This window comes from Pezoporus occidentalis, unplaced genomic scaffold (genome assembly GCF_034315485.1).
Source record: "Pezoporus occidentalis ecotype Australia unplaced genomic scaffold, CSIRO_AGI_Poc_V1 ctg277, whole genome shotgun sequence".
In the NCBI taxonomy this organism is placed as follows: Eukaryota; Metazoa; Chordata; class Aves; order Psittaciformes; family Psittacidae; genus Pezoporus; species Pezoporus occidentalis.
This window is the reverse complement of record NW_026914686.1, coordinates 219631-244434: the sequence shown is the minus strand read 5'-3', so window position 1 is coordinate 244434 and position 24804 is coordinate 219631. Positions and strand designations below refer to the sequence as shown.

The window sequence follows — 24804 nt, the reverse complement described above, 5'->3', positions numbered from 1 at the left end:
AATGGCCTCAACGGTAAACTACAAACCCATCATTCTGGGCATTAAACATGAGATTTCCAGGCTAAAATGGGCTATACCTGATTATCCAAGCTTACTTTTATATAGTACTGATGATAAGCCTCAATCCATCCATCAGCAGATGCATGGGTTAGACTTGCAAACCAAGTCCAGTCCAGACGAGGCTCAAGGCATCCATCAAGGGATGTCTGAACCACAGACCTGCACACCAAGTCCAGCACCCCGGGTTCATGAAGCAAGTGTCTTAGGAAGACATCTGATCATGATTTAGTATTTCAACCATGATGTTATTGCTGCAGCAGTGCTGGACTGAGTACTTGTGCTTTACAGGAGGCAAAGAATCCATATCCAGTCATCACGCTCACTCTTAGCTCTTCATTACTGTTCCCCATGGCCTTGTGTAGTCTAAAGCAGTAAAAGCAGCAAAAGCAGCAAACCCATGATTTGTGCAAGGCAGAGCTAAAGTATAGCACGAACCACTCTTGAGCATTTGAAAAGCAGAAATGGAATCACTTAACATCATCTGCTCTCTCCTTAAGAGCAATTTAATTTGAGTAACAGCATCTTCGTGATGGAGGACTTGAAAGTTTCTGACATCTCATAAAGTCAGAGGGTCACTGGATGTTTCCTCACTGCCAGGGTATGCCTTAACACCAGCAAAACCAATAGCATCTGCACAGCTACAGTCCTGTTCACATCTACAGGGACAAGCTCTGAATTCAGCCTTGCCCCATGTCCTCAGCCCCAGGCAGGCAGGAGGCTGACTAAGCTGCAGGTTATGTTACATACTTGGCTTATCACAGAGGAGGAGTCTGTCTGCAGTTTATCTGGGATAACAGAGCTGCATCCACATCAGGAGGTGATCCTGGAGAATCTCTACACTACATGAAACAATGGCAGCTGGCTGCCAAGAGAAGCAGCAGAGGAAAACCATACAACTCTGAAGGCACCCTTCAGATTTCAGGTACCAAAGGACACGTACAATGATTTAAGAACAAAAAAGGAAGAATAAAGGAGAGAAAAAAGCATTTCCAAATGCTTACAGTCCCTGACTTAATGAGAGTTCAAAAGCCAGATCCAGAAAGTAAAGATGCAATTCCCTTGTCTCTGTTCAGTTCAGGAGGCTGCTGGTTGCCAGGAGCAGATTACTTTATATTCAGAGAAAAGCAGTGCTGTCCAAGAGCAGTGTGAAAAGACTGCTGGCGTATTTAATGTTGGATGGGCAAACCCACACCTTCCAGTGAGCTCTCCAGTGACTACACAGTTAACACACACAGAGGATCTCAACAGAGCAACAGTGATACGCTTTCTGTTCTCATTCAACCTGACGTTACTAAGATACATGGAGTTAGAGAAGAATGGGGAATGTGATTTGGAAGAGCTTTACTGCTGCTCTGACCAGGAGTAAATGAGCATGCAAGACGTAAGATGGAACAAAGTCAGAGCTACTCCTGAGCTGCTGGGGGATAGCCTTGTGCAGGAGTGGGTCTTATAGATGTGAAGAATGAAATAGCAAGAAGAAATTAAGCAACATTTCTTTCTGGTCAGCACTGATATTGCCTCTGGTTAACTCCATTTCTCTCTTCTCAGTGCCACAGAATGGATTATTCTGTGACTATTCCTCTCCGTTTAGATATGGGGATGGAAGAGCACGCGCAAGTTTACAGTCCAGAAGAGAAAGATTTTATGAGGACAGCAACTTGAGACACTAAATATATTCAACCCCCCCTCTGCATCCAAATGCTTACGCTGCATGTCTAATGAGCCAGTTAAAACAAGCTGCTCTACTGATGTCCTTTATGGTGGTAGCGATCACATCTGCTCTCCATCTCATCTGTCGTGATTTATAGTCTGTCTCTTCTCTGCTTCTCTTCCAAGTAACGCTGCAGCTGCAGCCCTGCCCACATCTTAGAGGAGAAACCTGCAGCTAAAGCAATCCACCTCCTCGCTAGACACTGAGCTACCACGCGAGAGAGTCCAAGCTTCCTTCTCTTCTGCATGCACCCAGTCCTGAACCCCGTATGACACCAGCACTGGCTTCTGATGCTCGGAGAAGTCCCCTTACAGCCACCCAACTCGCTACCAGTGGCTTCAGTAGCTTAGTTCTAGCTCTGTGTTTCTGCATGAGATTAGAGTTAGCATCTAAGATGCAGGCAACAGACACTTGTTCAAGGCCAGGTTGGACAGGGCTTGGAGCAACTTGGTCTAGTGGGAGGTGTCCCTGCCTATGGCAGGGAGCTGGGACTGTATAAGCAGTAAGATCCCTTTGAACCCAAGTCAGCCTGTGATTCTACGACAAAGTAAGTTTCCTACTTTGATTTTGCTGAGCTATTGTCCATGTTACTTTTCAGAATGTACTCTTAGGGTACAAATCATGGAATCACAAACTGTTATTGAGGAAGTCAGATGGGAAGCCTGAAAGTTGTATTCTCAGAGTCAGCACTCCCTCGGGTACCGCTTGGTGAACAGATTGTGCTTGCCCCTCCAATTAACTGGAGGACGTGATGATGGATTCATCTTTGTGATGCAAAAATATGGCACCTGCTATGAGCCGCTTGAGGAGTCAATTAAAAGAGCAAGAAACGTTGAACTGTCATTCTTATGCTATGGGTAGAGATAAAGCCCTGCCGCAAATCACAGCTACGCCACCGCTTCTACCTTCTGCCAGCATTAGAGCTATGGAAATGATCTTCAAACACCAGAATTAATTACACCAACTCAGCATAGGCCTTGCACACCTTGCAGATGACTGGACAGCAGCAGGGGCAAGGGGAAAACCTGGCCTCATGTATTCTGGTGACACGTGGCACCCAGCCCACAGCTGGAGAGGGCAAAAGAACAAATCACAACATATCCCTCGTGGTGCTGCTGATGCATCAAGTGCTGGCACAGACCTCGACCTGGGGGCACTCAGAAAAGCCCAGCGTGAGCTACAACACATGCAGAGCTCCAAGGCTGGCACTCTGGAGCCATGAAAAACACATGGAAAGAAGGAATTCTAACAGTAAAGCAGTGCTAAATCACACTGGAAGCAGCTGTGCTCTGTTCCCTGCTGAACCTCAAGAGGCACCCATTGACATCCCCATCCCCACGAGGTGCTGGTGGGCACAGCATCAGTTTGCATTCCCTGCCAGAGTATATGAGGGTCTCAAATAAATCCTAACCCCATTATTTTGCCTCACCTTGAGTTCAAAGAGCACCTTTAATTTGCTGAGTAAAATTCACCCCATGTGAATGTGGAGAAAGCACTTAATACATGGGTTTTGGTGAACATCAGTCTAGGTCATGCTTTGCCCAGATGACCACGTAATCCTTGAGGTCTCTTCCAACCTGGATTCTATTATTTCAGCTAACAGTAAGGCTTTTCAGAATCTTATAATAGAAAAAGAGGAAGAAAGTCAACTAAGCCATGCACTGTAATGACCAGGTGAGCTATGGATAGGTAATTTCTAAGCAGCTGATGCACAGCATAAGAACCCACCCCCTGTTTACAGCTGTTTGTAGTATCCCTGCATTTATATAAGCACCATTTCCACTGACTTCTTTTCCTACGAGCTGTCTAAATGACATATCTTTCCACTGGGGACTGTTAGTGGTCCATCAGATTAAGCATCCATGAAAACTCTCCGTTTTGCTGGGGAATAGATAAACCCATTAATTTTGTGCAGGGAAAGTCTCCACTTGCAGCATGCCTCCTGAGAGAAAAAGGGAACTGCAAAATGCCTACACTGGATTAAAAGCCAGCTCTGCTGGAAACCATGGCAACTCAGCATGTTGGACTGGAGCTGTTTGGATTGCTGCTCCACGCTAATCCATGCAGGGTGCCTTTAGTGGGGGTTCAGGGACAGATTTGGTTTGTGGATGTAGAATCATGGAATGGTTTGGGTTGAAAAGGACCTTAAGTGCATTCAGTTCCAACCCCTGCCACGGGCAGGGCCACCTTCCACCAGAGCAGCTTGCTCCAAGCCCCATCCAACCTGGCCTTCACACCATCAAGGATGGAGCAGAGACGGGAAGAGATGAGGAGAAGCCCTCCCCACAATGATGGAACCACCCGCACTTCTCCCTGGTGATTCTTTTTGCCATAGCCCTGGTTATGAGGTACCTTCTGATAAGGTCAATGAGCAGGAGCTGCCTGACACAGTGTTGGTGCACTGAAGAGGATATTTATTGCAGAGTATTGATTCCTCCTGCAGTATTTCCAAGCTGGGGTTTCAGGGCCACATCAGCCCAGGGAATAAGGCATCAACACCCCAATTTTGAGAGATGTCAAATGCCTGCTGGGCTTTCCCCATACCCAAGCATTTGGCTTTACTGGAAACCTGGCCACAGGTACGTGGGGCTTCAGAATAACACCACATCTGCAGCATCCATAAGAACACGCTGGCATCTCCATGCAGTTCATTCTGCCTGAGGTCAGCAGGATATTCCTCCAAAGTTCTCTACCAGGAGCCTCTCCTCCATCATCGCGCCAGTGACTCCTGTCTTCACTGCTCCTGGTCTTCTTGTGGAAGAAAAAGTATGAGCCGCTGTCCCCATCCCATGGTAAATCACAGAGTAAGTGCAGTTAACCAGCCATCTGTGCTACGGCAAGGAGACCCGAAGCAGAACAGAGCCTTTGCTGTGGAACAGTTCGATTTCTGCGCACAAAAAGCGAACCTCAAACCCCTGTGCCTTGGTTAGAAGAGCAGCCTGGAGATATCCATCTCCTCCAGCTTTATTTGTCAATACTGGAGACATCTCCTGGTGAGCCCATCACCCCAAGCTCCCTTCAAAAGTCAACAGGAGGAAATGCTTCCCAGACACTCTTCATCTGACCTATTTTAGCCTTTTAGCTCATGATGAAATGAATCATTCTTATTTGTCTGCTCTGACTATAAAGCAAGTCTAGACAAGTAACTCAGCTGTTGATACTTAAATCTGGATAGAGTGATTTCACTTCTGGGGTCCATATCTGACTACAGCACTCTTACTGCCTTGCCAGGGCAAATCACTTCTGTCTCTCTCACAGTCAGCAGCAGCTCAGGGACAGAACACTTTACTAGCATTGTAAACCCACGGAAAATAATTGCATGGAAGTTCCTGATGAAGTCCAGGCAGAAACAAGCACAGATTACAGGAGGATTCAGGTTCAGAAATACCAGTGTAAGCCTGAACATACAATTATCACTAGCTCAGCATCCTGGCCTGTACCAGCACCAATGTGGCAGCAGGGCCAGGGCAGTGGCTGTGCCCCTGCACTGGGCACTGGTGAGGCCTCACCTTGAGTCCTCTGCTCAGTTCTGGCCCCTCACTACAAGAGGGACATTGAGGTGCTGGAGCGGGGCCAGAGAAGGGAATGGAGCTGGTGCAGGGCCTGGAGCACAAGTGTGATGGGGAAGGGCTGAGGGACCTGGGGGGTTCAGGCTGGAGAAGAGAAGGCTCAGGGGGGACCTGATGGCTCCCTACAAGTGCCTGAGAGGAGGATGGAGCCAGGAGGGGCTGGGCTCTGCTCCCAAGGAACAAGGGATGGGACAAGAGGAACCGGCCTCAAGCTGCACCAGGGCAGGTTTAGATGGAGCTGAGGAACAATTCCTGCCCCAGAGGGTGCTCAGGCATTGGAACAGGCTGCCCAGGGCAGGGCTGCAGTCACCGGCCCTGCAAGGGTTCACACCCTGTGGAGACGAGGCCTCAGTGCCATGGGGCAGTGGTGGCCTTGGCAGTGCTGGGAACGGTTGGAGTGGGTGAGCTCAAAGGTATTTTCCAGCCTGGCTGATTCTAGGATTCTACAATAGTGCTCCCCTTCAATGCCACTTGGTGTTTGCTTTGCACAGCAAACACACAATGAACATTCCAAACACACAATGAACATTCAAAGAAGAGGGTTAGCATCTCAGCAGGCTAACCCAAAACCGCTGAGGATGGAGATCTACCCTCCTTCCTAGGAGGACACAGGAACTCTCTCTGATGAAACAAGGAAGATAACCCCAGCTGCAGTGCCATGGACACAAGGCCCATTATCCCAATTCCTTTAAAGACGTGTTAAAGACATGTTAAAGACATCCTCACACCTGGACACTCTGCTGGGTAAGTCAATTAAAAGCAGCTTCATAAAACCACATTTCACTTCAAAGCTCTTCTCTTGGGGGAAAAACCAGCCTCAGCAACCTGACTCTTCACACAGTGACCTGGCAAGGTCAAAAAGCTTCCCATGAACAGTGTGTTTCTGCAAGTTTCCAGGCAGCTTCCCTGTCTTCCCAGTTCCCAAGAAGAATTCCAACTGGCTGGGAACAGCCCAGACGCAGGCAGATTTTCATAGGCTACTCCTACGAGCTCTGTCAGTGTCAAGCTGTGCTTCTGTTAGAAGAACCAAAATGAAAGATCATCACTTATCTTAATCATTGCCAAGGGTTTACCATGCTTTGAGCTCAACATCTCATTTAGCTCTTTCCTGAGAGCTGGACAGGAGGAGCTGGAGAAGTGCAATTGCTGAATCTCAGGGGGTCTTCTCTATTAATCACTGAAATGGATCCTGTTTCATTATCTACCATCAGAGTATAATGCAATTAGTGTCCATTATACATTAGAGACATTTATTAGTCCTCCAGTACGTATGGACTCAAGGCAGTGGCAGCCCATTACACTCGCTGTAACTTCTTTATCACCAGGGGTAAGGAGCTGAGTGGAGTTAGCTCTGCAGGGATCCTCTACCTGCAAAGAGCAGGAGTGCTCCTTGTGCACATTAAAGTCATCATTAATTTATCATGGGAAATGGCACATATGGGATGAAAAGTGGTATCTGAAAGGCTCCTGAATGGTCTTCGAGGGCAGAGAGACGTGTTTGTGATGTTCATGAAAGGCAGCACCAAACCTGAACAGAGATACCCTGCTGGTGACTGGGTGAGGGAGTACAGGCTGATTTGTGCCTTCATGCTAAAAATCACACGTGTCGCATGCTTGGTTTCAGTGCAAAACCACCTAAAATGCAGCATGTTTGAGTTTCATTCCCAAGCTGGCATTCAAAGAACATCCTCCCCCATCGCTGTGAGGATGAAGAGGAGGATTTCCGGACTCACAGAAGCAAAGCCCCACATTGCCCAGCTGTATGCACTGCTACCACATGCAGCACCCAACCTATGCCAAGTGCCTTACCCACCAGTGAGCATCCTGCACCTTAATTCTGTTTTCCTAACAGTGAAGTTCAGTTTTGTCCCCCCTCTACTAGAAGACACAGACAGGCTGGAGAGGGTCCACAGAAGGGCCACAGAGACGATGCAAGGATTGGGAAGCTGTGTGCAGAAAGGCCAGGGCAGCCAAAACCACAGGGGCCAGCCAAAACCAGTAGCGCTGGGTGGGAACAACTGGGAGGGAGCAAGCTGACACCGCCAGGCATTGCAAACAGAGTGGAAAAGCATCAGACAGTGACAAGCACTTAATGGCTCTGAGGAAGGATAGTGAAGAACCAACACGGATTGATATAAAGGCACCTGCTGCTGTGAGATGGTTTACAAAGGGTTTGCTCGACGGGACTCCTGTGCACAAGCTCCTAAGCCAGAGAAGATGCCCGTGGGGAGGAGCTATACAGTGTTATTCTCCTGCAGCCTGTTTACCACAAAACCTAAAGTGGTAAATCACCCTGGCACTGCTAACAGCTAATAGCCAGGTTGATTTTCAGTTCCAGCAGATACCATCAGCCTCCCTTCAGACTGACCATAAGGTCTGGTATAAGCAGTGGCACAGCCTTGAATCTGAGCGTCTCCCTGATGTTTATCACCACATTTGAAGAAATAGGCAGCCAAAATGGAGCAAAGCTTGTGGGGATAAACCACTGGAACAGCAATCAGTGCCTGTTCCCACTCTTCAGTAGAAACAAAGATAACGCTGTTAATAGTGATCATTGGGTTTAGAGAACATAAATCTAACCATGATTAAATTCTGCTCCCTGCGAGCTAAACCAGCATTCAGTTGCTATCATGAAGACTACAGATGCATTTACAGCCCAAAACTGCTTCAGCCCGATTCTGCCCCTGATTTTGTTTTCAAAACGACATTTGCAAAAGACGCAGCCACACCACTCATCTTTCACCTTCTTATCCTCTTATTTCACATGCTTTTGGCATCTTTGAAGAAAGGGAGGATGATTCCCCTTCTCCAGGAGTGCTCTGCGAAACACAAGGCATCCCTGGTGATGCCCATATGGGAAGTAGTCAACCTGGGGCCTGCTGTGTGACCAGGGAGTGCTTATTTCTTTCCATGAACACAGACCTAAGGTGACTAATACGGAGGTAGAGATCTGCAGAGCAAAGTCAGGTAACCCCATCCATGATACAGATAACAGTATGAGGTGAACACATTTGTAAGCTCTTGATTTCTCAGAACATTTGCTTACCTAGGATCACAAAGAAACTTGGTCTTTTCACCTTCTTCTCTCCAAATAAGCCATTCGCGGAAAGAGGGATGAACAAACATTCGCGTCATATCTCTACGTTTGATAAGAAACATAGAAAGGTTCTCCATCCTCTGCTGAAAGTCATCCCACTCCAAAGTGCCCTCAATGTTACCTGCATTAATGGCCTGAAAAATATGTTCATCTGTTAATGGATGCAGAGATGCCACTGCCACATTCAAGAGAGGCATAACCCGATCAAAGGAAGACTGCGTTGGGAACTTCATATTGCACTGCAATAGGTAAACTTCTGACAGAGACACTGGCACTACTTTGTAGCTGGAGCTTTTTAGTACTAGGTATCCTTTCTCGATGAGATCAAAAGTGAGTTTTAGGTACAGGTAGGATCCTTGGCTCAAGGTCTTGAGGTGAGAACTGAGTTTGCCAAACGTAGTGTTGTCCATTTTGCCGTTGAGCGAGATGTTGTTCTGGATCTCCGAGCTGCTGTGTATCCGATGAAGGATATATGCCTGCAGGTCCTGGTCTATAGCTTCATTCTCTTCCAGTCTATCCAAAAATATTCTGTGGAAGGGCAACAGCTTAATTATTTCCTACAAAGAAAGGACAAAAGAAAAGGGAACTCATGCTGGCAGTGTTTATTATTCATTAAGTAAATGTAATTCTTTTTACAACAGCACCTTTGAGACTCCTTTAAGACCTCTTCCATCAGGGCAGGCACACAAGGTGGCAGTTTGTGCCCTCAGGACCTCACAATCTCATCTATAATCAAGTAGGTTGTGTGCGAAACGTGACTGGAATAAAACTGAAGGACACTGCTCCTAAACACTGCAACCATGGCTGGCAAATTAACCCCGAGCAGTGCCCTTGTTATTCCGACCCCATTCCCACCACGTATCAAAGCGGCATCCCTTTTGCTGTCATGGCAGAGTGAAAGGACAACCAGATGACCAATGTGAGCTATTTTCCAGTGCCAAATAAATACATTTGTCTGCTGCAAGGTAGGGATTCTGCTGAACTCAGTGATGATGCTTATACAACATAAACCAAAGATCACCAAAGGCCTTTCCAAAGGAATTCTTGCATCCTGGGCTTTCACTCTCTGCCTAGAGAGGAGGAATGGCACAATGGAGCTGGACCAGGCAGACATCAACTTCCCAAGAAAATGAAGAGGGTGAGCACAGTGCAAACCTCAGGCTCGCAGTGAACGCAACAGGGCTGCAAAAGCCCCAATGAAAGGAGGGATCCAAGTCATAGGGATGCAGTTTACCTACAACTAAGAGAAGATTTCTTCCAAATGATGTTTAATCTACTCCATTAATGAGCAAACCCAAAGAACTCCAGCACAAAGCAGCCTGTGCTCTCCTGGTGTCTTGGGGAGCAGATGCTGTTCCTTGTTACCAAGGCAGCATGCAGCAGCTGCCTGCTTTGATGGAACCAGCACTCAGTGCCCTGCCAGGAGGACCACAGTAAATCAATCTGTGGATCTCAGTAAATATTAGTCAATCTCAGTAAAGGTGCTTAATGGAGCTCAGTAAAAATGAACTCCACAGCTCTGTGCTGCTGAAAAAAAGGGCTAATAATGAAAAAATGAGAACTATGGAGCTGCAGACTATCCCTTCTGCCTGGAGCAGCTGGGCCAGCTGAAGAGCAGCTCTGAGCTGGAATCCAAATGTGTGTCCCATCCTTCCGACATCTGTCTCCTCTGGGCTCCTGGCTCTGACACTCAGTGTGAATGCTCCCGCAAGTGATGCTGCAAATCAACCAGCTCTGCTGTGAAAGAGCTGAAAGAGCAGATCTGCCCAAACTGGGTCACTGTGTTTGTGCACAGTGGAGCCAGGCTGAGAGAGCTGGGCTGGGGCAGCCTGGACAAGAGAAGGCTCCTGAAGGGGAGACCTTAGAGCAGCTCCAGTGCCTAAAGGGGCTGCAGGAAACCTGGAGAGGGGCTTGGGACAAGGGCCTGTAGGGACAGGCCAAGGGGAATGGCTTTAACCTGCCCGAGGGGAGACTGAGATGAGCTCTTAGGCAGAAGCTCTTCCCTGTGAGGGTGCTGAGGCGCTGGCACAGGGTGCCCAGAGAAGCTGTGGCTGCCCCATCCCTGGCAGTGTTCAAGGCCAGGTTGGACACAGGGGCTTGGAGCAAGCTGCTCCAGTGGAAGGTGTCCCTGCCCGTGGCAGGGGTCGGAGCTGGAGGAGCTTTAAGGCCCTTTCCAACCCAAACCAGTCTGGGATATTATGATTCCCAGCTTGCTCCAGTCATATGAGCAGTTGTGCTAACAAGCTAAGGTCAGCTCAGTCCTTCTGCCCAGAGGATGGTGGTGAGGAGCTAAGGACAGGCTGAAGGTAAAAACCTGCCCAGCTGCAAATTAAAACACTAATACTCCAGGACAACCTAAACCCCCAAGAACGTTCAGAGCTTCAGCACCAGCTCAAGGTAGTCTTCTCTGAGCTGAATTATGCCTTGGCCTGACACTCACTCCTCCAGACTGAAACAATCAGAGCCTCACACTCTGGGTCACATAGAAGGGGTATGAAGATAGGGATTATTTTGCCCTTCCACATGGAGGAGAGGGTGTTCACAAGCAACACTGACAGACATTAGGCCCTACCCTCCTATTACGCTTGGGAAGTAGCCTGTTGGTACTTAAGCTGTCTCATTCAAATGATCTAAACTCTTTGCTGATGCGCATTTATTGACATGAATAAGCAATGCTGGATTAGATCCACTCAAAGCTGTAAAGTGAGTCTGGGGACATGAATGTAAATCCAAGTACAAAAAACCCCCAAAGGATAACCTGAAATAAGGGTCTAAGCAAATCCAGATATCCACTAAGATCTTTATCAAAGCCCACATTGACAATGACACAGCTTATCAATTCTTGGTCTCAACATACCTGTAGACTTGTCCTGACTGTCACTACCAGCTTCAGCCAGGAAGGGAATTTCCCGATCATCTTGCTCAGGAATGATACTATGGTGTCTCCATAATCTGGCTTGTGAAATTCAGCCTCATTTAAACCATCAATTAATATAATGAAATCTTCATCAGGGATCTTCCTCTCTGTGAGAAAGAGAAAAAGCCTTTATCTGAAAGGCAAGACATGCAACTACAATGTACTGCAAAGTCACTACAGTGGTTTAAAGCACCATCAGGTACTGCTAAAGGAGAAAGACACAGTAGCAGCTCCTTTTTACGGTACATGACACAGAGGCAGGCGACACATACAGTTTCAATTCAACACACACAACTGACGCCTCAGATAGAGCAGCTAACCATTTTTAAACATTACCTCCTCCACAAAGTCCAATGTTACTTGATGCGAATCAGTACCTTGTGGAGAAGTTTTACTAAACACACTGTTCGTGGTTCTTTATTGTTTTAATATTAAACTCTCCCCCTGATGTCAGCCTGGCTTCATTTCTGCAACTGCTGAATGAAGCTGCACCAAGAAGTTCACCCCCCCAGCACCTCCAGATCCTTCCAGTCTTGGCACCTGCCCTCTGGGCGCTGACTTCTTGATGGATAAAGGTCTTTGCAAGCATCGTGAAGCAAAAGCAAGGCTGATTCACAGGCCAAGCCATCATCTGAGGAGAGTAAACCATCACTCTGCGTGGGGGGGGCGGGCAGGCAACAGTTTGGAGGTTACAGCCTCTGTTCAAAATGACTCTGACTTCCAGGCCTGTAAAGCACTTTGATCCCACACCCATACCTTTTACAAAGCCTCTTTAATAAATGAGTTGAGGGGAACAAAAAAGATCCCACAAAAAGCACGCTTTTTAACCAGGGTTATTTTGCTGCTGGTGAACACTGATGTAGACAATGAAGTCAGTGTTTCTACAGCAGATGCTGAGCATAGCTCCTGCTCAGCTATAACTAACGGAAAGGTTCTTCTGGACTTGCATCTTAAGCTCAAGTGGTATCTTCTCAAAGGTAATCTTCCCTAATAAAAATGGGCGGGAAACAGGATATCTGAGTCCACTGTTAACATATGCTGTTAACATGGTACTACAGATGCTGAGCTATATAAAGCTTGCTCTTTGTGAAGTACCATGACTAAATCTTGCTATCAAAAAGCTCAGTACTCCCAATAGCAGGTGGGCTCTTTAAATTGCATCAGGAAATTCTCTATAAGCACAAGATGTTCACTGATGACAGGAGCATCTCTGTGGTGTTCCAGGAAGAGCAGAAACACGTAAACACCTTGTGTTTGGTACTGCTGAGCATCTTGTCCTTGCCTGACATTACCCAGCTACATTTATTTCCTAAGGCACTGTTCATATCCCTATGAAAAACATGTATTTTGAAAATGACCACAGATTTCCATTAACTTCTCAGTAAGGTTATTTGGTACACTATGACCCTCTGAAAGCTTGGAGTGAATATGGAGCTTGAGTTTTATACCCGCATCTCATGTTTCTCATAAAGCCTGAGGGAGAGAGGAGAAAGCAGGGAGTAGGGGAAGAATCAGAACTTTCTTCTCCTACATATAGATCTTTGAGAAACATGAATCTAACTTTCTCAGTCACAGTCACCATAAACAGCTACACAGTCACCTTGTCCCAGTAGCACTAAAGCTTCAACAGCACCTTGTAAAAGACCTGTTGATGTATTTACAGAGTCTTGAATGTGACATGTTTTAAAGCCAGTTTCCAGACACTGCTCACTTTGGTACAGAACACTGGGTGCAGAGCAGCTCACCAGGACTGTCCATCAGCAGGGCTGGAAGGTGGGAGTCCTGATCACTGGCTCCACTGGAGCTGTATTCAGTGCAGGGCACAAGAAGGGAAGAAGAAAAAGGCTTTTCTCTACCCTCCAAAATTTAAGACCAGAATAATATGCATCAGAGAATGGTTCTGGGTTGGAAGGGACCTTAAAGATCATCTAATTCCAATGCCCCTGCCGCAAGATGCTCTGATTCAAGAGTTGAAATACCTCCTAAGGATTTACTGTAATAACCAGGAATTCTTTTCCTTTGGAACAGTGGTTCCTAAATGTATCTTCTTTTTTCGCCAGAAGTGTTGGTAGGGAAGAGTAGCCACACTACTCCTACAGTGACATTTCTCCATGCCAGGAAAATCAACTGTGCTGGCTCCACGTCTGCTTTGTGCCTGGTGGAATCACACGTGTTGGACCCAGCTGCTGCTGCTCAGAGTTTGGATGCTGTGCTCTGAAGAGCTGATTTGAGCAACAGGGCTTTGAATCTAGTGGAAGGTGCATCCATTTCATGTTGGCTCCTACACTGTGATATGGAAGGTGGTAACAACAAATTATCTGAGCTGTTACTGCAGCCAACCTGCAGCACGGTGTTTGGATAACCATGGTTTTGCAGGACAAGAGAGTCCTCAACTCTGCGGTGCTCTGACAGTTTTCATGGCAACGAGCAAAGAAATCTAGCCACTGTCACAAGGAATTAGTTGTGTCTTGCAGAGCAAAGAAGGAAAAGGAGACAAAGCCAATGCTGCATTAGAAAAAGCTCTGAAGCCTGTAATCAGGATAAGGCTTGTTACAAACCTCCCTGGAAGCTTACCCAGGGGATTTATGGACTTTCATGCTATCAGTTCGTTTGGTGAAAGCTTCGAATTCTCAAAAGCCCACTAAATAATGGCAGGGAATCATAGAATCAACCAGGTTGGAAAAGACCTTTAAGATCATCAAGTCCAACCATTCCCCGTTGTATTGGGAGGAGAAGGGTGCTTAACCCCTTGCTTCCATACACACATGGTTTCCCAGCTCCTGCAGAACCTGGCTCTTCCCTGCAGCTCTTGGGATGTGACCCACAAGCATTAATCTATCACTTCCCCAAAAAGCCAAAAAATAAGGTGTGTGGGAGCTCAGGGAAAGTGCATGGAATATCAAGGGCTGGGTCAGGTGGAGAAGAGAAGGCTCCTGAAGGGGAGACCTTGGTGCCTAAAGGGGCTACAGAAACCTGGAGAGGGGCTTTGGACAAGGGCCTGTAGGGACAGGACGAGGAAGAATGGGTTAAAATTGAAACAGGGGAGATTTGGGTTGGAGATAAGGCAGAAGCTCTTCCCTGTGAGGGTGCTGAGGCGCTGGCACAGGGTGCCCAGAGAAGCTGTGGCTGCCCCATCCCTGGCAGTGTTCAAGGCCTGGTTGGACACAGGGGCTTGGAGCAAGCTGCTCCGGTGGAAGGGGTCCCTGCCCGTGGCAGGGGTTGGAGCTGGGTGAGCTTTAAGGTCCCTTCAACCCAAACCAGTCTGGGATTCTCTCCATGATTACAATACCTTTGTGCAGGTTCTCCAAGGGCTCCAGGACTCCCCTGCGGAAGGAGGCCATGGGGTCCTGCACGCAGGACCTCAGGCTCAGCATGCTCTGCAGGTGGGGCTCTCGCAGGAGCTGCTCCCTGTAGGCGACGAACTGGGGCGAGCGGCAGAGCAGCGCGGCCACGTTGTGCACAAACTCCGGCACCAGGCAGGTGTAGGCATTGTCAGCCTGGCAGTAGTGATAAGCAACGACCTGGCGAAGAGAGAAAGAACAAAACCCACAGCTTCATCAGGGCAGGGTGGGCAAAGCAGCGGTCTCGATTTGCTGAGCCTCATGCATCGTGGCAGGTGAGGTCTTTAGGAGAAGTGAGTGCTAACTCCCTGTGACATAAATCCAGGCGAATCAGCTGGGAAAACCAGGCACTGATCTGAGGAATGACTGGACCTGCCGCTGGAGGAATAAATGGAGTGAAGCTGTAGCTGCTCACAGACAGTGACAGACAGTGACACAGGCGGAGCCCACAGCGAGCAGGGAGCGCTAGGACTGTGCTCCAAGCTCTGGTTAAGTGCTCACTGTCAGTAATAATGTGCGATTGTTTCCTTGAACTTATTTATTATTTGCTGTTTGCAAATGTCAAGCTCTGTAGGGGCAGGCAGAGAGCACCCACTGAGGACCTGACATCACGGCAGCACCTGCAAAGGACAGATCCCCATGAAGGAGGGGGCATCAGAGTTACTGCACATTCGTGAGCCCTCACTCAGAAAACCAATTGAATAGGGAAAAACAAGGGAGAACTTCCTCTTTCCCCAAGTCACCTCAATTTCCAGCTACCCAAACTCCGCATCCACTAAACCCTGCCCACTTATTAAAGAACAGTGATATGTTCTCAGTCCAATCTACCAACTGTCCTGTTTCTGTCTGCAATATTACTAAGATACCCACAGAGATCTCTCGCTGCTTGCAGTGCTCTCTCCGGTCAGGCTGCTCCAGCTCCTCCTGTCCCTCACACATCACTGCCTGGCCTTTTGCTGGGAGTGTCTGCCAGGTCAAACAGCCTTTTCCTGCTCCACTGGGTTTTCTTTCCAAACGTCACTGGCAGCATCCAAAACTGTCCCAGCAAGGCAGGAGGGAGCAGTTTTGTACCAAACCCCTCCAGAAGGCACGGAGCTGCTGTGAGGGCTGGAGCAGCTCTGCTCTGGAGCCAGGCTGAGAGAGCTGGGCTGGGGCAGCCTGGAGAAGAGAAGGCTCCTGAAGGGGAGACCTGAGAGCAGCTCCACTGCCTGAAGGGGCTGCAGGAAAGCTGGAGAGGGGCTTGGGACAAGGGCCTGTAGGGACAGGCCAAGGGGAATGGCTTGAACCTGCCAGAGGGGAGACTGAGATGAGCTCTTAGGCAGAAGCTCTTCCCTGTGAGGGTGCTGAGGCGCTGGCACAGGGTGCCCAGAGAAGCTGTGGCTGCCCCATCCCTGGCAGTGTTCAAGGCCAGGTTGGACACAGGGGCTTGGAGCAAGCTGCTCTAGGGGAAGGGGTCCCTGCCTGTGGCAGGGGTTGGAGCTGGAGGAGCTTTAAGGTCCTTTCCCACCCAAACCACTCTTTGATTCCATGAAGAGCACTACTGCCCTGGAGCACAGAATATTGCATAAACCACATTTCTGAACCTGGGAACACCATACAGCCAAGGCCACTGCACACGTGAGATTGCTGTGGCTTTCCTGGATGCCGTGTGCACTCACATGGAATGTGTCCCATGCTGTGGGCCATGATTAGGGCTCTCTGGCTTTACACCTGCAATAAGCAGCCCTCGGTTCACAGCAGACGGGGTGATGCATCAAGCCTCTGAGCTCTGTGACTGCGAAGCATGGTACCAAGAAAGGAAGCCATCAGGCTGTGGGGTCCTCACACACTGCTGGCTCAGTGCTGGCTTTTAACTAATAATATATGAAATTACCAATGTGGTCTAATGCAACAATTTCCTTTCACACTCACAATGAGCTGTGATGCACAGAGTGCTGATGGAGGTAGGGTTTTATTTCAGTTACCAAGCCCTAATACATATGGCTTAAGCTTCAATGGATACCTCCAAATTCCTAACAGTTTTTTTCCTACCAGCCAGTTAAAATGTAATTTATTCCCTTAGAGAACAGCACTGGGTAAAGCAATAATGAAGGCAGCTATTTCTTTTCAACAACCCTATTTATTTGGGGATTATAACGTGTGGAGTCCATAGCACAAAGTTCTTAAGTGGCCATCCCTTGATATCAGGTACCCAGTAACAGAAACCACATTGCTGTAAGCAGAGCTCTAGCTCCCTCACAGTAAAGGGAATGGTCACTGCTGGATATTGGGACATACTCCAGTTACAACTCAGCTAACTTAAGCCCCTTCATGTCCACTCTTGATCCTTGTGCTGGATGTACTGATCTATTGAGTAAGCCTTAAACTGCAGGTTGAATGCGAAGCTCAATAGGTGGATCTGAAGCAATGAAGATCTGGGAAAGGCATTTTGAGAACATCAGAAATGTGACTGCACCAAAATTCATCTTGATGTTATTTATTCCCCGTGACATTTTCTCCACCTTCAAATCAGAGAAGCTGCCAAAAGCCAGCGCTGTGAGCTCAGCCTGGTGCTAGGAATCGAGCTCCTCACCGACAGAGCCAGAGCTGGGTGGGAAACACTTTTGTCACCAGAGAATCTTCCACCTTCCACTGGAGCAGCTTGCTCCAAGCCCCTGTGTCCAACCTGGCCTTGAACACTGCCAGGGATGGGGCAGCCACAGCTTCTCTGGGCACCCTGTGCCAGCGCCTCAGCACCCTCCCAGGGAAGAGCTTCTGCCTAAGAGCTCATCTCAGTCTCCCCTCGGGCAGGTTAAAGCCATTCCCCTTGGCCTAGCACTGGTAAAACTATCCTGTAAAACTTTCCAAGGTTTCAAAGCACTTCCCTGTTCCCTGGGAATGAAGCCAGGCTTAAAGTGCAAAGTGAATGGAAGAGACCTCAGGACAACCAACAGGTTCATGTTGATGGGTCCCATCCCCAAACAGGTTCAAACCCTGTTCTTTCTCCCCTGTATTATGTGGACACCTTTAAGACCCAGCTGCTCACGCTCTGGATAAGGCCTTTTCCCAATTATTTCACTTTATATATTTAGATACTAAATAACTTTACACTGAAAAATTCTGCTCTCTGTAAAAGCTGATTTTTCCATAAATCCAATTGCTCTGCTTTCAAAAACTGCTTGAAAAAATCCCAACCCTCTCTCACCATCAACAAAACCCTTGAATTAAACATTTCATTTTACCTAGGAACTCTGTTACCAGGGAACAGCGCTTTCTTCCAAAGGGATGGACATGGCTGCATGTTGGGACCAGGAAACATCCACTGTTGCCCAATACGATTCAAGGCATCATTTTTTCTCCTTTCAGTTTGAACTTTGTCATCACATAGCACCAAACACTATAAACAGTGAACTGGACCTGCAAAACCTTCAGACTCCATTCCAGCCATCAGGTTTGTTCAATCATTTTACAGTCTTTGCTCTAACATTTCATTACGCTTCAATCACTGGGTTGCAAACAGGAAATACACAACACCCGTCAGTGACCCTAGCGCAGAAGTGACAAGGATGGGAAAAGTAACACCCAGATGGAGGGAAGTGCTCAAGAGATCTGTTTATGTCATCGTTCCAAGGGCTGAGGATGCAGTTTCAACAAGTCGAGTGACTCCGCACTGAGCGAGCAAGGCATTATGTTGTTTATATGAAACATCAAATGCCAAGAAGTTACAAACTTGGACAGCTTCCTTTCTTGCTTGAAAGGGAGCTTCCAAACAATTCTCTCTTGTATGGGGCATGTTTTACTTGCAGTGGTTACCTCCTCCAGCTGGCTACACACCACATTCCATTTATCAGGAGCTTTCTGGTAGCCAATTTATTCTAACCATTAATGATGTGTTCTAGAGCTTGAGAAACACCAGATGTGGTGATGGCAGTGCAAAGCCTCTAACAGACCATGGCCGCTGTTCAGCACAGCCCCATTCTCTCCTGAAGTGCGGTCAAGGAGCACCAAAACTCCCATTTCCTCAGAAATGACACAAACTTCAGCTTCTGAATTGCTAAAGCACAATTATGACAGACATTCATAGGTCTCTTTAGGTGTTAAATCCAGCAGACCTTCACGAGCCTCTTCTTCCAACCCTTCCAACACCAGCCATTCTATTCTATTCAGAGGCCACAACCTCTTCCCATTTCTCCCTTCATCCAGCCTCGTGTAACCTTCAACTTCCCACCATGCTTTCTGCTGTCCTTCCATTGGATGCAGCCCTCATGTCCCATCCTGACACACGGATGTTTCACGTTTCTTCCTGCACCTCTCCTCCCCACACCATGCAAACTGCGCTCCACATCTCCAAGGCCAAGCTACTGATTTTCCTTGGCTTGGGCTCAGCTGAGCAGATATGGAAGAATTCCATGATATCAGGAAAAAAAGGGAGATTCCTTCATACAAGTCAGGACCTAGGAAAACAGCCGCTGGATGAGAAAGGAAGATGCTATTCCAAGGATAATGTAAAACGCCAGTGGAAGAGAAGGGGAAGACCTATGTGAACACAGCAGGAGAAAGAGGCTGAAGCAGGCACAGAGAGGAGAAAAAATGAAGTACAAAAGAGATTGTGCATCACCTATAAAGTACAGAGGGAGAGGAGAGACTCAACTGTGATGGGGGGGAAGAAAAGAGAGAAGGGGAAGAAAACGACACGTCAGGAGGAGCAGGAGACGACAACAGTGTGAGAAAGGCTGGAGAACATCGAGGGAGAAAAAGGGGCTGAAGGTGGCTCAAGGGAAATAAGTTATTTTTATTTAATAGGACAGGCCCATTTTAAGCAGGTCTCTGGCACTATTTGTTAATATCATCCCTTTGACATCCCACCTCTGGTGTCATTTAAGGGGCTGGAGCACCTCCCATACAAAGACAGGCTGAGAAAGTTGGGGCTGTTCAGCCTGGAGAAGAGAAACTGCGTGGAGGCCTCAGAGCAGCTTCCAGTGGCTGAAGGGGGCTACAAGGATGTTGGGGATGGACTCTTCATCAGGGACTGCAGTGATAGGACAAGGGGTGATGGGTTCAAACTGAAACAGGGAAAGTTCAGGCTGGAGATAACGTAGAAGCTCTTCCCTGTGAGGGTGCTGAGGCGCTGGCACAGGGTGCCCAGAGAAGCTGTGGCTGCCCCATCCCTGGCAGTGTTCAAGGCCAGGCTGGACACAGGGGCTTGGAGCAAGCTGCTCCAGTGGAAGGTGTCCCTGCTTGTGGCAGGGGTTGGAACTGGAGGAGCTTTAAGGTCCCTTCAACCCAAACCATTCTATGACCCTATTTGTCTCAGCCTTCTTCACGTACTGTGCAAGGAGGCCATTCTGCAAACCACCTCTCCAAAGGACCAACCTCACAGATCCGAGCTTGCAGCAACACCCCAGTTCCTCCACTGCTTCTATGTTGTATTTTAACCCTATTTCTGTACCTAATAAAATCTCTCTTTTCTTTTTGACCCATACAAAATAGCTTCAAACGAATTCAGTATAATGATTTCTCTGCCATTTGCCAGGCTGTAATAATGGAAATGAAAATCAGCACTGCTGTATTTTATCCATTGCACATGACCGTGCATGGATGTGGTGACCCAGTTTATTGGGAATGTTCATTACTTTTACATAGTGGAGTGTGCCAGTAAATGCCCTCTGAAACTCATTAGTGTCGCAGGGCATCAAGGCTCAAAGTAATGAATCCCCCACCTCTATAAGGTACTCCCTCTTGGTTTTAACTATGCCTGTAGCAACCATAACGCCTCTTTGGCCTATGGCTTGGAGGATGGGGAGAAGAGCATCCAAAGCCACCAGTCGTGCTCAGCACCAGCTGAGTGCACTAATGCAATGGATGTACAGCTCCTCACCAGCTGCTCTACATAAGGTACAACCCATTAGTGCAGCAGAGCTGGCTTTCAAGCCCATTTGTTTAAGTGCTGCTACCACAAGTAACCACAGAGCATCCAGAAAGCCAAAGAATGTAGCTGTTCAATGGGTTATTTAAAACTGCAGAGCAGATCCATTAAAAATCCTCTGTGAGTAAAGGACAAAACCTTCAGGGAAAATAGAGAAGGTGACCCTAAGCAGAGAGGACACGGTTTAGGCTTCTTCCTTAGAGCTGAACTGATCTCAACTTGGGCTACTGTACCTCTGAACGGTGCTGGTGCCCCTTGCTGAAAGGCAAAGGCCACGTATTTGTGGATCAGTGTTTTTCAATGCAGGGTTGGTGGGAAAGCTTCTCATTTAACTTCTCTGAGGTAAAGGACCAGCTCTGGACAAGAAATATTGTGTCACCATCCCTGGAAGTATTTAAAAGACATGTAGATGTGGCATTGAGGGACATGATCTAGTGGTAAACTTGGCACCATGGTTAGACATGATAATCTTAAGGGTCTTATCCAACCTAAATGATGCTGTGATTCTAGCATCATGCTTCAGCTGAGTGCACCAGTCCAAGTTATACATTGCCCAGCATCATCTGGAGCAAGAAAGGCAGCTCTGCAAGGACAGCCAGGTGGAAATGAAGTTAAGAAGTATTTTAATGGTAAAAGCTTAAACAGTGGAAAGACAGAAGAAGCAAGATGTGACACGGGAGAGGTGTGGAGCTGCCTTTGGACAGGATCTTAGCTTTAAAATCATTCAGATTCACACCTTTTTTCCTCCCAGTCCCACCTTACAGTCATTCCATGCTATCAGGCAACATGTTTACAAGCAATGAGCAGAAGTAGATGGGCTCACAGTTACGTGAAGCTCTGTGTTCAGCTCTCTGTGACTACCTCACCTGGAAAGCTGGGCTGCATCTATCACAGTGAAGGAGCCAAGTCTGACTTGGCGTTGCAGGAGAACTGGCAGCCTGCTCACTTGAAATCCATTCAGCAACCCTGCAAACTGATTTCCATAACACATGCATATATATTAAACCAAAAGACTAACCAAGCAGTTCTGCCAGAAATGCTTATGTTTTACTTGCAAGTGTCAAGATGGGTGTTGCAATGTGAGTAGTTTTGTTCATGACTTTTGAGAGCTTGCCAGATCTGGAATGACAACCGCTCTTGTTCTCCCCTTCCTTTAAGCGTCTCTACTCCATGCTATGGTACAAACCCCTCCTGAGACAAGGGATGGAGGAAAAGCTGCAGAGAAACTTCCCCAGCTCTGGAGTCCACTGCTGAGCACTGGGATCTGGTACATGTCCCCATGCTCCTCACCACGACTGGTGGGAAGTCCATCAGCAACAGCTGCCTCGGCTCCAGCTCAGAGGCAGGAGAAGCTTATGAGTGAAAGGGAAAAAAGGGGATTGTTCCCAGCAAGGGGGTTAATGTTACCTTTAAAATTAGGGAGCTGATCCACAAAAATCTCTCCTAAGAAGCTTTTAACATTCCCATACCCTTAGTATTTTCCTTGCAAGGACATGGAAGGCGAAGCATTTCCATCTTGATGCCTCAAGGCACTATGTCCATCATACAGCCCTGAATGTGACCCTGGTGTCACAGCAAGACTTTGAACTTTGCCCTTTCCTTAACATAACCAAAACGATCACTAAGAGCTGGAGCAGATGGGACAATGCTCCAGGGAACGATGCAAAGGCATTATTGTACTTCCAGCATTTTTGCCACTCAAGGCAGAATCACTCTGCTTCCACTTCCAAAATATGAGTAAGATGGGCTCGTGGGAAGAGGAATGACAAAACAAACAGAGCAGGGACGAGGACTGACAAAACGAACGGAGCAATCCCAATATTAAACTCCTCGTTTTCTGTCATCCTTTCAGGAGAAACTACTGCAAAGCCTGAAGAGGATCCAACCCTTCCTACCACCATCAGTGTGGCAAAAGTCTCCATTTCCAACCAAAGAGAGGGACTGACACAAGAGAATAACAGCACAGGGTGCCCAGAGAAGCTGTGGCTGCCCCATCCCTGGCAGTGTTCAAGGCCAGCTTGGACACAGGGGCTTGGAGCAAGCTGCTCCAGTGGAAGGTGTCCCTGCCCGTGGCAGGGGTTGGAGCTGGATGAGCTTTAAGGTCCCTTCCAACACAAACCAGTCTGATTATATAAATCATGGAGCACTTTGAACTCTTCCCTAAGAATACAACAAAGTAATGCTCTTTTCCAGCATGGGTGGGGCTTCTCCTGGGCAGTCATTACTTATTTCTAAAATGAATTAGTTGCTCATCTCTGACAAGAGCTAAAAGCAACCCTTTGCCCCCAAGAAGTTCCTGCATGAAGAACGGGCAGGAAAATACAACCCTGAGTAATCCAGAGGAGGAAAAGCAACTGTTCACCTTTCATTTCTGTCAGCAGAAAGACACCACTGCTGAGTTTGGGGATAAGTGACATTTGCAGAAGGCATGGAGTGGGTGAGAGGGGCGTTGTGCTTCCCACTGGCATTCTGGAGCCTGCACCAACCTTTACTTCAGCCTGTTGAGAGTGTTCTTACTCTCCTATCATAACAGTCTGCATTTCTGTAGCACAATGACCACAGCACAACCCGCTCTGCTCAGTGCAAGCAGAGGTGGAACATCTGCACACAGCTTTATCTGGCTCCTCACACGTTTCATACATCTCCTACAATATTCCTGACAACTGCAGTTGCCCATCACTGTCAACACTTTCTTCTCTGCTTCAATTCTGACTCCAGTCTTAATGCAACTGTAAAACACACATGGCCAAGAAATACTTCTCCAATGAGACTCAGCTGTGGGTCAGTCTTTCTTTCCTTCACTTCCTCGGGCTCTTTTTAGCTCAGCTGGTTGAACAAAACCTGTTTTAATTAGGCCATCAGCAATTCCTTTTTATTCCACACCTACTGGTACAGGCATATGCTGCTCTTTCCCTTCCCCCTGCATCAAAGGACATTCCACTTCAGTTCTTTTCCTTCTTTTCTTTCTTAGATTAGATTTTGGAGAGCTTTTGGCTTATCTAGGGGAAAGGTTTTCCTAAACTGTCCCCAAGAATGTGGCCCCAGACATTCAGATTAGGCAGCTCAATTATTTTAACTGGCTATTTTTACTACTGTCTATCAAGACATTCAGTGTATTCGCTCCGTTTAAGAGCTCAGCATCTTCAAAGCCTCTTATGAACAGCAAATTCGCATGATCTCTCAAAAGCAAGTGAGCTGTGATTTGAGTTCCTGAATGAGGCGATCACACACGGAACAAAGAGCTAAACACTGTTATTTTAATGGATTTGCAATTCCCTTGCCAGGTCAGTAATCCTTTTTGTCCCAGTGTCACTCAGAGACTTCAAACCCCACAGCTGGGATGGAATAGTCAGTGTTTGTTTTATCTAGCAGGACATCATACGGCACGGTTCCTCCTCAGCAAATCAATTTATCTGCTGCTGACAGCAAGTATTCATCAGCGGTGATGCTGAGCTGTACTGCTCAGGAGGTTACTAAGAGTGCACTAAGCACACGACTTCCAGCTATCAATGTGACAAAACAGCCTCAATCATTTTATTCACCTTTATTTCCCTTCCTGAGGCTTGATAATCCATCAAACTGACTGATGTAGCGTGTGCGTTACTGTTTGTAGTGTGCACGTTACTGTTTGTAGCATGCTGCACAGCAGGGCTGATGCAGTAAAACCAGAACTGTTTACGATAAAGAACCATCAGGACCAACAGAGCTCAAAAAAAAGCCAACATGAAAACCATCAAACCAACAAAAAAAACCCCTCCTATACTGTCAGGTATTCACAGAAGCTGGGTGGTTTGGGTTGGAAGGGACCTTAGAGCTCATCCCGTTCCAAACCCCATCTCCCTTCCCCTAGTTCCAGCATCAGGACCTTTATCTGCATGGATCATTTTCAACAGGCAGGGAAAGGGATGCAGGCAGATGAGATGCTGGTCTCCACGGAACCCAACAGGGCCAACGGCGAAGCTGGGAATAGACCCAAGGTCTCCAACTGCTGAATCGAGCCCTGCTGCTGCTCTGACTCATCCCAGCAACTGTTTGCTAAACACTATGGAGCCTCTCAGAAGTTCTGTATGCTGTGTCAGCTATTCGGGTAGAAGAAGCAATTCCAAGTACTCTAAGGTCACTCCTCAGCCTTGGCATTGATCTTTTCAGGAAGGCCTGATGTCTGGAAGCCAGTGACAGTTATTTCTGGAATGTGCCTCCATTT

General features: G+C 47.5%; 1 protein-coding gene across 13 annotated transcripts in view; it reads right to left on the bottom strand.

Moving 5' to 3' along the window:
• The window catches only part of TANC2 (tetratricopeptide repeat, ankyrin repeat and coiled-coil containing 2), a 218872-nt gene that overhangs the window by 37765 nt on the left and 156303 nt on the right, over positions 1-24804 (bottom strand). For all 13 annotated transcript variants that reach the window (XM_062625109.1, XM_062625112.1, XM_062625115.1 and 10 more), the window contains 3 exons: positions 14644-14875; positions 11295-11461; positions 8387-8994 (listed from right to left, as the gene is read on the bottom strand). In XM_062625109.1, the coding sequence (XP_062481093.1) occupies positions 8387-8994; positions 11295-11461; positions 14644-14875 (1007 nt within the window). The remainder of the gene's footprint in view (positions 1-8386; positions 8995-11294; positions 11462-14643; positions 14876-24804) is intronic.